This window comes from Neolamprologus multifasciatus, chromosome 1 (assembly GCF_963576455.1).
Source record: "Neolamprologus multifasciatus chromosome 1, fNeoMul1.2, whole genome shotgun sequence".
NCBI lineage: Eukaryota > Metazoa > Chordata > Actinopteri > Cichliformes > Cichlidae > Neolamprologus > Neolamprologus multifasciatus.
This window is the reverse complement of record NC_140439.1, coordinates 35,767,122-35,784,171: the sequence shown is the minus strand read 5'-3', so window position 1 is coordinate 35,784,171 and position 17,050 is coordinate 35,767,122. Positions and strand designations below refer to the sequence as shown.

General features: G+C 38.0%; 1 protein-coding gene across 2 annotated transcripts; it reads left to right on the top strand.

The window, feature by feature from the left end:
• Positions 1-1,798: 1,798 nt before the first annotated feature.
• Positions 1,799-16,164, top strand: LOC146526180 (adhesion G-protein coupled receptor G1-like). 2 transcript variants are annotated; one of them, XM_085180982.1, is made up of 14 exons: positions 1,799-1,917; positions 3,121-3,239; positions 5,141-5,201; positions 5,357-5,498; positions 6,191-6,310; positions 7,017-7,142; positions 7,264-7,309; positions 9,727-9,821; positions 11,537-11,655; positions 11,920-12,188; positions 12,283-12,370; positions 12,660-12,789; positions 12,949-13,105; positions 14,687-16,164. In XM_085180982.1, exons 1-14 carry the CDS (start codon positions 1,910-1,912, stop codon positions 14,779-14,781), a joined length of 1,575 nt encoding a protein of 524 aa, XP_085037108.1. In that variant the 5' UTR covers positions 1,799-1,909; the 3' UTR covers positions 14,782-16,164. The 2 variants fall into 2 exon arrangements, with proteins under 2 accessions (XP_085037108.1, XP_085037035.1); XM_085180909.1 differs by having other exon boundaries at positions 5,126-5,201.
• Positions 16,165-17,050: the final 886 nt, after the last annotated feature.

The window sequence follows — 17,050 nt, the reverse complement described above, 5'->3', positions numbered from 1 at the left end:
GAACCAAGGCTACACAGTAATCGTATGTTCTCTAGCATATCAAGACTATCTCTCCACACTGTTACATATGTACGGGGTAACTCTGTAAGACACCCCGCAATGAGACAGTACAACCGAACCGCCGAGAGTGAAGGGTGCAATAAACCATTGACAAAGTACCCATAAGAAGACCACCCCAGTCAGGGATTCGCCAGACGCGAAGGCCAAGCAGGGGGATTGGAGGCAGCAGTCTGCAGACGGTAAACTGGCCCGAAACTGGTTGTGCAGGATGCTGGACCTCAAGTGATCAGCCGCTCAAGGTCAGCCCGGGAACCACGAGGCAGACCACCAAGTAGGATCTCGCTGGTCGCATAGGCCTACAACATGCAGGCAATGCCAGACAAAGAGTCGGCGCTACAGGCTGGAGAACTCTTACTCACCACAGCGAGGTCCAACTGGCATGTAAGCCAGCAAAGCAGGCAGCAGGCCAGGGGGGCACAGCCTATAGTAGCAGGTCAAGCTAGGGATGAGACCTGTCCTTCCACAGAGCCGAAGCCGCGCAGTGCTGTTGACAGACAGGGAGGGGGCCTGCTGAAGTGGAGGGCTGAGCAAGGCAATGACCCAAAGGTCCACCCCCAGCACTGTCACTATGAGCTGTCCGCAGACAGATGAGCCTCAAGAGTGAACTCGAACAAGATACTCAAGCTCAGTCACAAAGTCCCAGCTCCCTGAGCGGGCCTGTGCTGGCCGGTAAGGCCGTGACACAAAGGCAATGCACCAAACAGGGAGCCAGCATTGCAGGCTGGAGAGCTCTCACTCACTAGCTGAAGTGTCAGACACAGCGAGGTCTGACAAGCGTGTAAACCCGCAGAATCGTTAGCATGCCAAAAAACACGGGCGGTCGGCCAGGACAAGCCTGTGTGCACGCTCTCCAAAGGATCTCAAGCTGGAGCCTGGGGTGCCCAGGGTCCAAACCTTGAATCCCAGGAGCGCAGTGAGGAGAGGAAGCGTAGCTCACCGAGCTGCTGAGTGGGGACCCTACTGGCTTCGCAACCCTGCAAGAAGCGGTCAAATGCTTTCAGAAAACCAAGCACGGTCTCCCCCAGTTTCAAGCGTCAGCTTCTCTAGCCAGCACAGCATGCTCTGGGTATGTGGTACTTTGTTAATAGTATTTTATTTATTGTCTTAATTTTCCTGTTTTTATTGTAAAGCACTTTGGTGTACCGCTGGTCTTTTAAACGTGCTATACAAATAACGTTGCATTGTATTGTAAAGTTGTATGCCCCTTTGGACACGTCTAACTCCAACAACACTGCAATGTAAGGAAAACATTTGCAATCATGTAAAATGTAAAATTTACATGTATTTATTAACTGTTGGTATATGAATGAGAGGTTCTCTACATTTGCATTTTTCAACTGAAAAAGTATCATAAAAGGGACAGGTAGTTACAGCTAGTTTTCTCACAGACACAGACAGAACTTCATTCTTGTAACAACGGGAGGAAAATTTAGCTTAATCTCTTTTTGAAATCAGAATTTGGATCAGTTTTATTACCAATTTTATACACAAATAAGGTATTTGTCACAATTTCATGGTACTTCATGATACTTTCTGTTTAATTTGACCTGCTTTAAGGGAAGAAGTAGCTTGAAAAGAATGTGTTTTAGCGCTGAAAATGTGAACAGTGTTCAGTATAATATTTTTAATAACGTCATCCTGTATTTGCTGCATGCTAAGTAGTGACAAGGAAGGGAAGATGTGTATTTTTAGCTTTCTAGCAAGTTGATACTTCCTCTTTCTTACTTAGAATGTCATTTACATTTGTTTCGTCAACTTCCTTTACACCTCTTCATATTCAGCTCTTTTTTCCCCCCTGCTGTCACTTCTGCTGTGTTCTCTGTCCTGATTAACTGATTTCCATAGCAACATGCAAAGGTAGGCTACGTTTTGGTTCACTTTAAAGTACATTACACTTTTTGTGTTGATGCTAATAACAAGGATTAAAAAAAATATACATTTTATTTCAGTGTATTTATTAGGATTATTGGTAGTAATACTAATAGTAGAAGTAGGAGGAGACAAAGTTGTATTAGTTTTATTTCTTAATCTGTGTTTTTTTTTTAATAAGTTGGTGCAGTCTCTAAAACTGGACATCTTTATGTAGAAAACATCTTGTGGAGTAGCACTTTGACTGATGAGTCTTCAGGGTGATGGTGTGAGAGCTTTGGTGGCTGTCTCAATATCTCTACATTGACTAAAGGTCTTACTTTGTCAAATAGACCACAATGATAATTTAGCTTTAAATGTCTTTGTAGTATTGGAATTTCAAATTGTTTAACAGTATAACATGAAATTGTTTAGTGTGCTACAGTACAATGTAAGATGCTATGACATGGAACCAATACCATCTCACGTGTCCAGTTAGACGAATTTGAACGTCTGAACCTGTTACTCATTTACAATCAGTCTGCTGAATGGTTATAAACAGTGTTGATACTCGTAACATGTAATAAGTTCTGGTCTGTTACATTACCACTGCATTCATTACTCATGCTGCATTCCAATCTGAACAGTAATAGGTGGTTTGCCCCTGTCTTTTCAATATAAGATGTGGGAACATTCCTTGAATTGTTACACCTACTTTTAGTGGAAATGCAAAAGTATTACTAATATTTAAGAATGAAAACAATAAAGAATTAAGAATAAACATGTAGTTAAGGGTATGGCCATACATCAAAGGAACAGTTTCCAATGGTTTGATGACCCCTCCATCCATGAGACCTCCTCTTGTGGCTCAGTTATATGGTTATATGGCTCAGTACCAACTTAAATCCCTTTATCCAATCATACATTCTGTGAGACAGTAAAACATAACAGTTTTTCACTCCCCGTACTGTACAATCAAATTACCGTTTTTAATCAATTAGAAACATTAAATGCGGTGGGAATGATTTTCTGTCTACCTTCAGCATAATGGCAACAAAATAAAAAAAGATAAATAACATAATGCTTGAATAGCTTTGTAAAATAATGCTAATCTAAATGAATCAACCAATTTTAATCTGAAAGGAACTTTGACAACATTTGACGGAAAAGCATTTTTTTTTTTTCATTCTAAATGTGAGAGTCTCTTCACAGGAAGAAGAGCTGGATATTCTGGTGGCTGATGTCTTTTGTGTCTTATGAAATGCTTTATGAGAATTCGGTGTCAGGACACGGTTCCTGTGAGACTGAATGCAATATAACATCTAACATAGGTAAGTTGTTAACTGCTGTAATAAAATAATTACTTAAATCTGGGGACAGCAGACAATTTAGATTCTAACCCAAGAAACAAGGGGCGGGTGTGAGTTATTTACTTTTTCCTTTTGCCTTTTATGGGTTTATATAAACTCGGCTTGTTTTCTGTCAGTCTTTTAGCTACATGTGTTTATTTCTCTCCTACTCCTCCTCTTCTATTCTACCACAGCCCTAAAATGTCAGACATAAAATGTTATGTCCCTTTAAATCGCTTTACTACACTTTAGAAGAAAGCATTCAATCCTCATTTAAATGTTCTTTAAATTTCTTTAAGTTTAAATTTCTTTAAGTGTTTTCATTTAATAAATAAACTAAAACACTTTCAAATCACATGAGCCAATATTTTATTCAGAACAGAACAGAAATAACACAATAAATGTTTAAAATCAGACATTTTTTATTTAAGCACAAAATTAGCTCATTTGAAATTTGATGCTTGCTACAGGACATGTTTACCATGTTTACCACCATGTTAGATGTAGTTTTCATTTAATGATGCACCAAATGTTCTCTATAGGTGAAAGATTTGGAAAGCAGGCATAGCAATTCAGCACCCAGACTCTTCTCCGAGGAAGCAAAGCTGTTGTAATAGTTTGTAATAGTTAGTCTGTTTATATACAGAAAAAAGAACATATTGCAGATGACAGTTCCAGTGTCACTGGTGATGCCCTCCACTCACGCCACCCAACAAGTGGCTCCAATGCTAACCCGAATAGGAGGGGGTCCAAAACCTTTCAACATTCAATGTTTCTTCCAAAACACGCAAGTTGCCCATAATGAATGCATTTATTCCAACACATATCATCAAAGATGCTGACTTTTGAACTGAAAGCTGATAAGACGCTGGAATGTCTCCCACTCTTTAGCCTGGAGGATGAGACGTCTGTGATTACCAACTAGGATGTCAAATCTGGACTCATCAGGCCATAGAAAACTCTTCCATTTTGAAACAGTACATTTCACAGATATGACACCGCCTCTCGATCATGTTCAAACATGGCTTCCTTTTTGCTTGACAGAGCTTTAGTTAGTATCTGCAGATGTCATATCAGATTGTGCTCATCAGTGGTTTCCTGGGCCCCTTAGTAATGTCAGTGACACAATCATGCCGATGAATGATGCAGTGTTGTCTGAGGGCCCGAAGACCACGGGCATTTAATAAAATTTTTCAGCCTGAGACTGTAGCACACTCAGTGTAAATGGTTACAGACACATCTCCAGTTTCTCTGAATCTTTTGATGATGATGTTGAGGAACATTTGAAGTATTCCACAATCTTTTAAGGTACTCTTCCACAGATTGAAGAGCCTCTGCCCATCTTTTCTTCTGAGAGACTCTGGCTCTGTAAAACATCCCTTTTATAGCTTATCGTGTTACTTGCTAGATGTTCTCCCAGCTGAAACGTTTTGATCTTTCTTGCTATTTCAGCCATTGTTTGCGTGCATGTCAATTTTTTGTGACCTGTATCAAGCATCAAGTTTGAAATGTAAAATTTCTCAGTTCAAACATTTATTATTTATGTTTTGTTGTAAATAAAATATTAGCTTGTGTGATCTTTTGGTTCTTATTTTTGTCAAAATTTAACGAACATCCCTACTTTTCTGGAATTCATGTTTTATATACTATAACTTGTTTTGAACAGCCATTTTTCTTACATGGTGATATTGCATTTAAAAATGAACCTTTCAACTCTGCTTCTCACATCTCCATTCCCCTATAAATGTCTTCATAACGAAATGTGAAATTGTATAATGTTTTAAGATTAAACTTTCATACATTCTGGGGACATGTGGGTGGTTTAATTGTACAAGGGTAAAATGTTTGTTCTTACATTTTCTCTACAGGTCGTAATCCTACAGAGTGTTGTATGAATTATACAGACAAGGTTTTGAGAACTGGAAACCTCACTGACGCTATGATGTAAACATTTTAATTATTACACAAAATTTTCAGTATTTAAAACAAGATTTCAAATTTGTGTTTTTTGTGTTTATTAATTGTTTTGAAAAAAATTACATTAATTAAAGGATGTAAATCATTAATATTGTTAATATTTTCCTATCCTCCTCCCCAAGAGCCATTAGGACTCTAGCAAGTGTTCTAGAGAGAACAGAGGTGAATGTGAACATGCAAGTGTGTGTCAAAACCTTTGTGGCGCTTGTGCACAAACCCAACGATACCTTTGGAGGCCTTAAAGTTTATGCTGATGACACACAGGTAAAAAAAAAAAAGAACATCACATGATCCTATTGAACAATGGTTTGTAGTCAGACTCAAAGTGTAGCCAGAAATACCTACCAACTACTGAGCTGATATTTGGATCCAATTTTGAGGTTGGGTCAGATATTGGTTAGGACCTGCTTTTTTAAGGTCTGATACATTGTAATAAGTCTAATGTTCTGTTCAAGGTAATTATGGGGAACTTAATTACCTTGAACAGGTAATTAACTCTTTGTAAAAAAGGAAATAATGGAAATAAATGTCAAACTAGGAAAGCTTTTATTAAATTTATGACAACGTCTTGGCATTACCTTGAGTGTTTTACTCCATTTCTATTTGTCAGCTCAAATCTGTGTGCAAGGAATGAAGAAAAATTCAGCTCACTTTTCTCTACACATTGTTTATTTCACTGAAGGGCATTAGTTTATGTGCAGATTAAGGTCTGGATAGTTATCAACATTATATTTTTATATTATAATTACTATATTTCTTATAAAATATTATATTTTACATTTTATTATACTTTTTGTGAAAAAGTTGGGAAAGTGAACTGTTAAATTCATTCAAACAGCAACACCATGACATCAATGTATTTTATTTACAATGTCAGTAGCAAGAGTTGCATTATGTTACTGCTATTCACATGCAGTTGTTTTCTTTCTGTTCTTGGCATGTTGATGCTCATACAGGCAACACCAGATGTGCCTCTTCTCAACAGTAAAGTCCTTGTCCAGATGCCAAGAGAACTGGGTGCTGGACCGAAAAACAAGATTGTGTTCTGCATGTTTAAATGGCCTAAAATGAACGAGGTCATAAACTACATTTTCTTATATAACAATATGTAGGAAAAGGATTTGGTGATAGAGCTATAGAACAATAGGATTTTTGCCAATTTTGTATTTACACATTAAATTTAAACTACCGCTCACGGAGCTCGTGGGTTTTGCTTGTTTTAGTCTAATGAAATAACATTTGAATTTCAGGTTATATTTTTTTCTTATTTTTTACCACTTGTTAGGAAATATGTATTCTTAGCTAATTTAGTAATTCTTTAGTGTTTTTGGTGATTTCTAGTCTTTAGGTTTTGTTACTGTGCCTCCTTTGTTTCTCTTGTGTGTGTCTAGTCATCCTTGTCTCTATTTTTGTGTATTTCCTGGTTTACTTTGACAGTCCTGTGTCCCGGGTTAGAGTATTCCGTTTTGCTTCCTCCCCGTCTTGTTTGTCAGATTAGGTTCAACTGTGTCTCCTTTCTGTTATGTATTCTGTTGTTAGCCTCTGTATTTATTGTGTGTTGACCTTTTATTGATAAATAAAATGTAATTTAGTACACATATTTTTGAAGGAAGCTGGGTACACAAGGAAAGAATAATCACATTTTTAACTAAATGTAAATTACTTGAATATCAAACAGTGCATCTAGATCATTGAGTAGTGTGTTTTTTCCCCCCGAAACTAATGTTAAAACTGTCTTTGCAAAACTGTTAAACCAGCTGACAAATTTGCATTTTATTGTAGAGCGCTTTTGGAAGCCCACATGAAGTATATGATCAAAGACTGGTTGGTCTGAGTGTGCAGGGCAAGAACATATCAGGTCTGCAGGAGCGCATCAACATCACGATGGAGTTTACCAAGAAAATCAACGTAACTATCCTTTTTTGATCATTTATTTCAGTTCTACCTCTTGTTACTTTATTGCATAATTAATTGATACATATAATATGCTGTACATTTTGTAAAAACATGAAATATTTTTGTGTCATAGGAAACTCAAAAACCCTTGTGTCATTTCTTTAATTATTCAACATGCAGTAAGTAACAAACATCACATCTGTCATGAATAGTAATGTACACTGCTCAAAAAATAAGTAAAGGAACACGTTTTAATCAGAGTACAGCATCAAGTCAGTTAAACCTGTGGGCTATTGGTGTGGTCAGCTAAGTAGCAGAGGGGGCAGATAATTTGGCGTTAATAAAATTAATACCAGGTGTACTAGATGGATAATAATGAGACAAACCCCCAAAAAGGATGGTTTTACAGTTGGTGGACACCGATATTTTTCCATCTTCATCTATTCTGTTTTTTCACTAGTTTTGCATTTGACTGGGATCATTCTCATTACTGTTAACATGAGGACATACATGAACCCTACAAAGGTTGCAGAGGCAGTCAAACTCCTCCAAGATGGCACATCAAGACATGTCATTGCCAGAAAATCTGCTATGTCTCCCATCACACTTCGCAAGAGCATAGAAGAGATTCTAGGAGGCAGGAGGTTACTTTAAGAGAGCTGGACAAGACTGTTAAAGGTCCTTAACCCATAAGTACCACCAATGCCCTTTGTGTAAGGAAGAACAGGAAGAGCACAGCTAGAGGCCTACAAAACAACCTCCAGCAGACCCGACATCCTCAAGTAGGTTCATTGATGCCTTGCTCCCACACAAGCATGTGAAAACATATGAACTACCAGTGATGGGAATAACGGCGTTACAAGTAACGGTGTTACTAATGGCGTTACTTTTTTCAGTAACAAGTAATCAAACTAATTACTATTCCTATCGTTACAATGCTGTTTCAGTTACTAACAAGAAAATGCGGTCGCGTTACTATTTTTCAACAAACAGATGGTTGAAGTTGTGCTCAGCTTACCGCATCTTGTATCAGTTGCATGGAAGTAGCTGTAAGTAATCTGGACGCTACAGCTTTAAGCAGCAGCGCGCGCTCCCGCGGACGGTAATCATGATCACTGTCTAGCACAACACCTGGAGCTAAGGGGGCAAAACAATCGCATGAGTGCTGCTGTTTGACTGAAGAAGAATAAAGTAGTCGTGGTAAGCCAATCACATGACCACTTAAAGACAAAGCAACAAGGTGATATATACCAGTTTATAAATTGCGTTGATAGGCCACGTAAAACCAGAGTCGTGATAAACAATATATACGCGGCGTTTTTCCTCAATAGTTTCATGACGTTTACTGTCTAAGGACAGCGCAGCGAGACCTCTCTGCTTATGAGCAACTCCCCCCCCCCCCGCCAAAAAAAAAAAAAAACCCAAAAAAAACAGGATGTGACAGCGAGAGAGAGAAACAGCAGAAAAAGAGAGAGAGAGCGAGTTTTGAGATGTTAGAGATTTGTGACGTTTAGCGGGTTTGGAGTGTGTAGTTAATATGTTGTCTTGTGTGGTTCGTGTGTAGTTTTGTGGATAGTTTTGTGTTGTGTGTCAGAACAATGAGGCAACTGCTGTCTCCAGGTAGAAAAAGGAGTGATACACCTGCTGCTGTCAGACCTGCAGGGATCAGGTTGTGATGTTCTCCTTTATAGTGGACAGAAATTATTTTTTTGGAGTGGAACAAATAATTTGTGTGGAATCTTATTGAATGCAGAACGTTTGAAATGGTTATTTAAAGAAATCAAGGTAAAAGGTAAATTGATGCATTTGTTGTTTGCAAAACTTGTGCATAGGATTTTAAAATTGATCCTTTATATTTGCATTTAAAGTTCTGAAATATGATTCATTAAACATGTTTGTGGTTGTTTCAGTAAAAAATATAACTTTTTCTACTCTGATTTTACGTTTTTTTGTCTGATTTTAGATCAATTGTGTTAATACAGTGTGTCGAAATGAAAACATAACTGTAAATTCAGACACGTGAGGTTGTGCTTAAAAGGATGATACCAAACAAGGCAAAGTAAATTGTTTTTAAAGGTGAATGGCCAATTATACCCTGGACCCCAGAGGATAAAACTTTTTTTTTAAAGTAACGCAATAGTTACTTTTCAAGTAATTAATTACTTTTAGAATATTGTAACTCAGTTACTAACTCCGTTACTTTTTTTGGAGAAGTAACTAGTAACTATAATTAATTACTTTTTCAAAGTAACTTGCCCAACACTGCGAACTACTGAGTACCATTTTGAATTGCTGCAAAGGAATTCAACCCACTGTAGGTTTATATTTCCCTTTCTATCAAAAAATGTGGGATCTGTTCATTCTTAACACATTACCCAGTTGGTATCATTATAGATAACCAGCGTGATTCTTTTCCCCCTCAAAATCTGATGTGTTTTTAAAGTGTTCCTTTAATCGTTTTTTGAGCAGCAAGACACCTATTTCTTTCATAAGTTGGACTCATTGGGGTTTGTGTTTTCACTCAGGGCCCCGACACTCAGTTGATGTTCAGAAATGTGATCTTTTGCATAATGGATCTGTTTGTTTTGTTTACCAGATTTTAGTGAGGATGGCTGCCTCACATACTGGACACGTGGTCAGACTAACATCACCTGTTCCTGTAACCACCTCACGTACTTTGGTATCCTCATAGTAAGATTGGACTCATTCATTATATAAAGAGGGATTCAGTGAACTGCAAAACAAAGTATAAATACAACATCTTGTAAAGAATTTGAGAGCTCTCTTGTCCTTCTGTCTGTCCATCTCTTCTCACCTATGTCAACAAACATTTATCTGAACTGCTTCAAACTTTGCAGCTGAATTTCTTGGGTCTCGAGTTAATGTGTTACTGAGTTGATGTTCATCAAATGAGTGGTTTTCATATAAGTCTGTTAAAAAAAAAAGAAGAAGCCATTTTCCATCAATTGGTTTTCCCCATCTATTTCTGGCACAGCATGCTTGGGAGGGGCACATTAACATATAGACATGTTTGTTTGGCTAGCTTCACAAGGACATGCCAGACCATTAGTCAATCTACCTTAATTCTACCTCAAACCTTCAAACAGGCATGTCAAGTGGTGTGGGCAAAAGACAGCAAGCTTAAAAAAAACAGCAAAATTTAGTCATAGTGGTGACTGAAAGACGCACAGCTTCTCAGAAAGATAAGTGTTTTAGATTTCTTCTTTAGATCTTCGGTTTCCTCAGTTTCCTTTATCAGAAATGGTGGTGAACTCTTAAAAAAACCCATAAACTTGCACAGCTACACACACATACAAACACCCACACACAACAATTCAGGAAGTCCGCATGTGATATAAATTTATAAATTAAAGTGACTAAAACATGGGTAACTGTGCGCTCACTGTATTAGTACAACTAATGAAAGAAAAAGCCAAAAGCATCTTTTATATGTTAGCAAATCTCTTTATCCGGTGTGTGAAAGTAAACAATGTAGTTTGCTCTCTGCATGCAAAGAAAATAAACATTTTTGCAATGTTACTGCACGTGTATGTAATAAATGTGCAGTTTATATAACCTACACATTCATTGAATGTAAAAAGTATGCATGCAAATATAGTAACAGATATGATTTGTTATAAATGTAGATACGTTAGTTGTGCATTTCCTTTTTTTTCTTCTTTTCAGTTTGGTTTCATTCTTGATGATGCCACTAGATGACACCAAACTGAAATGATTTCTTGTACAGAATGTGTTCTACCTTCACCTGCTCTGCTCAACTTGTTTTCATTCAAATTACTATCCTGCCCTGGTCAGAGCATGGGAATGTTACATGCAGGCCAACTGCTAAGGGCACAGTCTGGCTTGCGGCATAGCCCATCATTGCACCTTTATTGCACCTTTATTCCTCTGACCGCACTTGAAAACACTGCAGCCAAAACTGTCCACACTCACACAGAGAAAGAGTTTGCACTGTAATCACACACACAGGAAGTGTGCAGTGCTGTCTGTTATTGCATGCCTTTCCTGTATTGCTGCTATGTTGTATTGCTTTTCATGTTAACTGTTTGTGTGTGTTGCTTGTGCTTGCTTGCCTATCGTTTGCCTCCGTTTGCCTCTGTTGTTATGTTATGCTTGTTATGATTGTAGCATATTTATTTAATGCTTTATTTTATTTTTCAGATGTATTCAGCTGTTCTTTTAACTTTCTTTTTAGCCCTGCCCCCATTTTCTTCAAGGGACTTGTACCATTAGGAATAACAAGCATACTTATTAACTTAATGGGTTAAAGCTTAAGTTACAGTGTAAAAAATAATAATAAGTAAGAAAGTATTTGCTTCTGGAATGTGACTAATTGTTATAATACAAATAGTGAAAGATGATATAATCACGTGTTTTCTCCACAGGTACCTGATCCTTCCATCACAAAGAAAGACCAAGAGATTTTATCACGCATTACTGTGATTGGCTGTAGTATTTCCCTTTTTGCTTCGGTCATAGCCATTTTGCTCTTTATTACAAACAGGTAATAAATTCATTTTTCATATTCTTCCCATCTTCATCAGTTCTTCCACTTGTTTTTAGTACCTCCTGTAATCTCATTTGCCTCAGTTCCTGTCCTCTTTTTCTGAATCAGCCCTCCTTTCTATCGCAATCTCTCTTACAGCAAATGCTCTCTTTATTCTGTACTTATCACTTCATCTTTTCTTTCTTCTCTTTTTACGGCCTACCATTCCTCCAGTTGTGATACAGTATGTTACTTACCACAGATCAATTCTCTGTGTGACAGGAAACTCAGACAAGACATCTCTATGAAGGTCCACATCAACCTTGTAATTGCCCTGATGCTCCTCAACCTGCACTTCCTGCCCAGTCAGGCAGTGGCAGCAGGGTCTCCCTCTGGACTTTGCGTATACATGGCTCTTTTACTTCATTATTCCCTGCTGGCCACTTTCAGCTGGATGGCCTTGGAAGGTTTCCACTTATATCTTCTCCTGGTCAAAGTCTTCAACATCTATGTCAAGAAATACCTGCTCAAACTCAGCGTGGTGGGATGGGGTGAGTGGAATCAATTAGGGAGGGAGCTGTCATTATCAATCTGGAAATGGTATGGTGAATAATCTTCTTTTTTTTTTTTTTTTTTTGGCTCCAGGCGTCCCTGCAGTGATTGTGTCAGTGGTGGTAATCATAGACAGAAAGTTTTATGGTCATGTTGCTCTGGAAACATCTAACTCTGCAATGTAAGATTTGCTAGCATGTATATTCAGGAATAGTAGTTTACATTTACTTATTTACTTATTAATTGTTTTACACATGGGTTTTTGTATACATGCATGTTTATTTTTTTAAGGGAGAATCAGAAAGCTCCTTTTCACCAAGCATCTAACTTGCTAAAATTGAAACATTATTTCCTTTTTAGCTCTGGTGATGCTTTTACTACATAGATCTGCATTAATGTGTCTTTTACAGAACACATTGTTGATTTTACAGTTTGCGAGGTTAAAACATGATCTGCTCTTTTTTTAATAGATGCTATATAACCAATTACTACGTGAAAATATGGACTACAGTGGTACTGTTCAGCTTGGTGTTCCTCTTTAATGTAATCATGTTTGGGGTGACAATCAGACGTGTTCTGATTCTCCACCACACCAGAGAGGTAATTCTGTACTAAAAGAAATATTTAAGTAGTAATCCATCAGTGTATCCATTGGAAACCCAAAACCAGCAATGAAGTATTTTTTTTTTATGACAATTCAAGGTCTCAAACTTAGGATTGTGTGTAACCTGGTATGTCATTTTATATTTGGCAAATCAGTTTGGGCAGAATAACTTTGACAAAGCAAAGAAAGACATTTGCTCCCTGGCTGGAGTCATGACTCTGCTCGGCATTACCTGGGGTCTGGTCTTTTTCTCATTTGGCTTCCTGACGACTCCTGCCCTCTACCTCTTCTGCATCTTGAACTCACTGCAAGGTCTGTAAACACACACACACACAATCATAGCAGCAGAGTTGACAATGTGGATTGCGCCCATAGAAAAACTGTGATTAGAGTTTCTAGAAACTAGACATATTGCAATTATCACAGTTTATTAATTCAACAAACAGGGTTCTCAGTCGTATGTGCTAAATCTCGCTTTGTGGAAGTGCATGTTGCTATCTTGGAGGATAGAGTTCTGGCCCAGACTGTGGAGATATGGGACTGCCACTGGTTGCAGAATCTCATCTCAATATCTCTGTTCCTTGGCACGGATGAAACTGATGACAAGGCTTGCTTTCCTAGTAATTGAGCTGCTGCCTCACAGCATCACAGTGATTCCACCAAACGCTTTCACCCATGGTGCAGCAATCAGCACATCATTCTCTGTGTTTGCTCCACACTTTCACTCCATGCCTTAGGCAGATTCAGGACACATTGCTGAACATAACATTCCTCTACATGCTCGGGTTCTAGTGCAGATGTTACTGACACCAGCTTAAACAGGCCGGACTGTGAAGTTCAGTCATGTTAAGCCCTGTGAGTCTGGGATAGGCGGTTTGCAGCCTATTCAGGATTGTCTGAGGACAGAGTTGTCAGCCATATTGTCCTGCAAACTTTGACTTGAAAGTCTGCCTGCAGTTCCCAAGTGCTGACCGAATGAGAACACAGTCTTTTTGTGGTGTCGTCTTCTTTGGACGTCCACTTTGTTGGTATTGACAGAGAAAATTTGTCAAATTTTTTTATGGGTGGACACACATACTCAACTCTGCTGCTTAATACACACATGCATTTTCCTTATAGATACCATTTAAGGGGAAGTAATAGTATAAGATTTATTGCCAAGAAGTGTTATTACAACAAAGAAATAATAGAGCAAATATATAGTCTTTGTTTGTCCTTAAGGGTCAGGTCCTTGGCCGGAGAGTCTAGTCCTGAGATCCTTAGTAGATGTGTGTCCGGCCAGGATTCTAATTAAATCTACAGCAAAATTTTTTGCAAAAAACGTCATGTAATTAAGATCCTTCTCCACTTAAATTACATTTTCATAACATTAAAAAGGAAATGTCATGACCTATCAGTTGATTAGAGTCAAAAGGTTAAGTGAGAAATAAAAGATTTAAAATATATTAAAAGATAAGAGCACAAGCACGCATAGCTCAGTAGGTAGAGTGGCCGCCGCATGATCGGAAGGGCGGGGGTTCGAATCCACTGAGGTACCCCTGGGCAAGGTATGGGTCAAATGCAGAGAGTGCTTTCCCCATGGGGATCAATAAAATCTGCATTATTATTAAACATCTGCTGTGTAATAGTAGACTGTAATGATGTTACTTTCCATTATAGGGGAGACATGAACTCTCTCTTCTGCCTAATGAGGACCAATGAACTATTTAAGATTTCTGTTAAAAATATGTTTATGTTGTCTAAAAGATAGGTAAGATTTTGTGTTGGATATGGATACACAGTGACTTGACAGAGATTTGACACAGATGCATTATTAGAGCCAATTTCATGAACTCATCCTTTTCCCATCTAAACCTGTACATCTCTCTCTCACTGTCTCCTTTGTGACTGCAGGTTTTTTCATCTTCCTTTGGTTTGTGATGTCACTGAGAAAGGCTAAAAACTCGGCTACTAAGATGAGCAGTGAAACACGCAGCACTAACAGCTAGTAGCAACACCTCCATAAGAATCTGTGTGTGTTGGTATAATTCATTTTGTAATACAGTGACAACATGATTATTTCTTCTTTAAATCATGATGTTTATTTATAGAACAGCACAGCAGAGAAGGCAGCTGAGCAAGTGTGAACATTAATGTTATGTTTGAAGTTTTATTGATGAAATACATGGAGTAAAACATTTGTGGTAAGGAATTAATCTCTCCTAAGAGCAACTTAGAGGATGGTTTCCCTATGCATTGTAAGCTTTTCCATATTTGAGCACAGTTTTCTCAGTCAGTCATTTACATACATGCATTTATAGAATGTTTTATATTTATCTTGGTTATAATTTCTTATTATTTTAATGTATATTAAACAGCAAATTTGTACCTGAACATATATTCTTGCATACCTTGAGTGCCAGTATTAAAAGCATAATCATGTTACTGCATGCTTGTTTAGCTCTTGACAGGAAAACAATTATGGTTTATCGAGTTTATGACTAAAACTGTAGATATCAATCCACGTTAAACCAATCAGATCTGAAAACAGTTCCAACTTGACTCCTTAAGAATCAATTGATATTTATTAATTTGTAGAATACAATTCAATATGGCCAGACAGATTTTTACTTTCATCAACTAATAAAATTTAGAGTTAAAGCCATCTAATGCCAAAATCTTGTTTTATTGTCAGTGGCTGGGTCTGTGATCCAGCATTTTCAGTTTATGTTTTTAATTTCTTTTGTTACATTTTGAAATAATGTTGAGTTCTAGGGTTATTATTAGTTTGCCTTGAGTTTTAGTCTAGGTTATGTTTCACCTAAGTCTTCTTTGTTAGTCTGTCATGTATTTCTTGTCTGCGTGTTTCATATCGTCAAGCCTGTGTTATCATGTCTACGTCTCTCCATGTTTGCTTTTTTATTTTGACAGTCTTGTGTTTCCATGTTCAATGTATATGCTTATTTTTACTTTTGCCCTGTGGTGTCATTATGTTCATTCCAGTCAGCTGCTTCCCCATGTATTTCCACCTCCTCTGATCACCTCCTGTGTGTATTTAATCTGTTTTTTAATTCAGTCTTTGTCATGTCGTCTGTGTTCCACCTCCCATGTGACGTCAGGTTAAAGATATCATGATTCTGTTCATGTCACTTTTTTAATAGTTAGAGTTTTCTCAGTCTAGGTTTCAGTTTAGCTTTTCCCTCGCTTTGCCTTTTTTTGTATTTCATGTTTAACCAGCCATAATAAACGGCGCACCTTTTGTTTAAACTCAGGTCCATCTCCTTCCATGTCTGCACTTGAGTCCCCCTTCTCACTTCCCCTTCTCACTTTGTCCAAAAGACAAAACTCCTAAACACATACTTAACAATGTGGTGTATGCTGTACAGTGTAGCGAGGAATGCCCAGGCCTCTACATTAGAGAGACCAAACAGCATAAATGTTTAACTATATACAAGTGTACACTCATACAATACACACATAAAACAATTTAAACCAAAACAACAACAAACTACATTTTTACATAAACTAAGCACCCTATGGTTAAGACCCGCTAAATGATAATATAAGCTAAATGCTGAGCTTATATTATATCTGTGTGACAAACAGTAGCGGTTTTTGATACGGGTGACACGGGCGGTAGCCCGGGGCGGCATTGTGGTGGGGGGCGGCATCACGGTCATTGCCAAAAAATAAATAAATAAATGCTCGTACTCATGCTGCCCCGACGTCACGCCAGCGCATACTGGGGATGGTATAGGCACCAATCGGTTTTCTATCGCCCATTTGCTTGGGAGTAAGGGCACCCTCCGTTTGCAAGGTGCGCCTGCTGCTTGAGGCACAGGGAGGAGAGGGCGGGGGATTCTCTGGCTGGCTGGAGCAGCGTCTAATAACCAACTCGCAAAATAAAACAAAATAAAAATAAACCAACAAACACGAAAACAATAGAGATTATGATACAGATTTATAATTTGCACCAATGTTTTTTTCGCAAAAAGTGAGCGCGAGAACCCTCGGTGAGCCTGCTCGCTGCTGAAGTCAAAGTAAACTTTATTGTCATCTCCGCTACATACAGTCCAGTATATAGAGAGACGAGACGACGAGGCTCCAGTTACAGCAGTGCAAGTAAACAAACAATAAATATAAGAAGAGTAAGAAAATAAATATACAATTTAGGACTCGGGGTAAAGGGATCAATAACAATTTAAAATTTATATTTTATAGTTTGATGATTTAAAGTCTCACACACAACCCGTCGAAAGGGGAGGGAGACCTGCTGTT

Coding starts and splice junctions, on each gene's coding strand:
- LOC146526180 (XM_085180909.1), top strand. Junction 7,310..9,726: donor CTTTAATTATTCAACATGCA/GTAAGTAACAAA, acceptor TTTGTTTACCAG/ATTTTAGTGAGGATGGCTGC. Junction 9,822..11,536: donor CGTACTTTGGTATCCTCATA/GTAAGATTGGAC, acceptor TTTTCTCCACAG/GTACCTGATCCTTCCATCAC.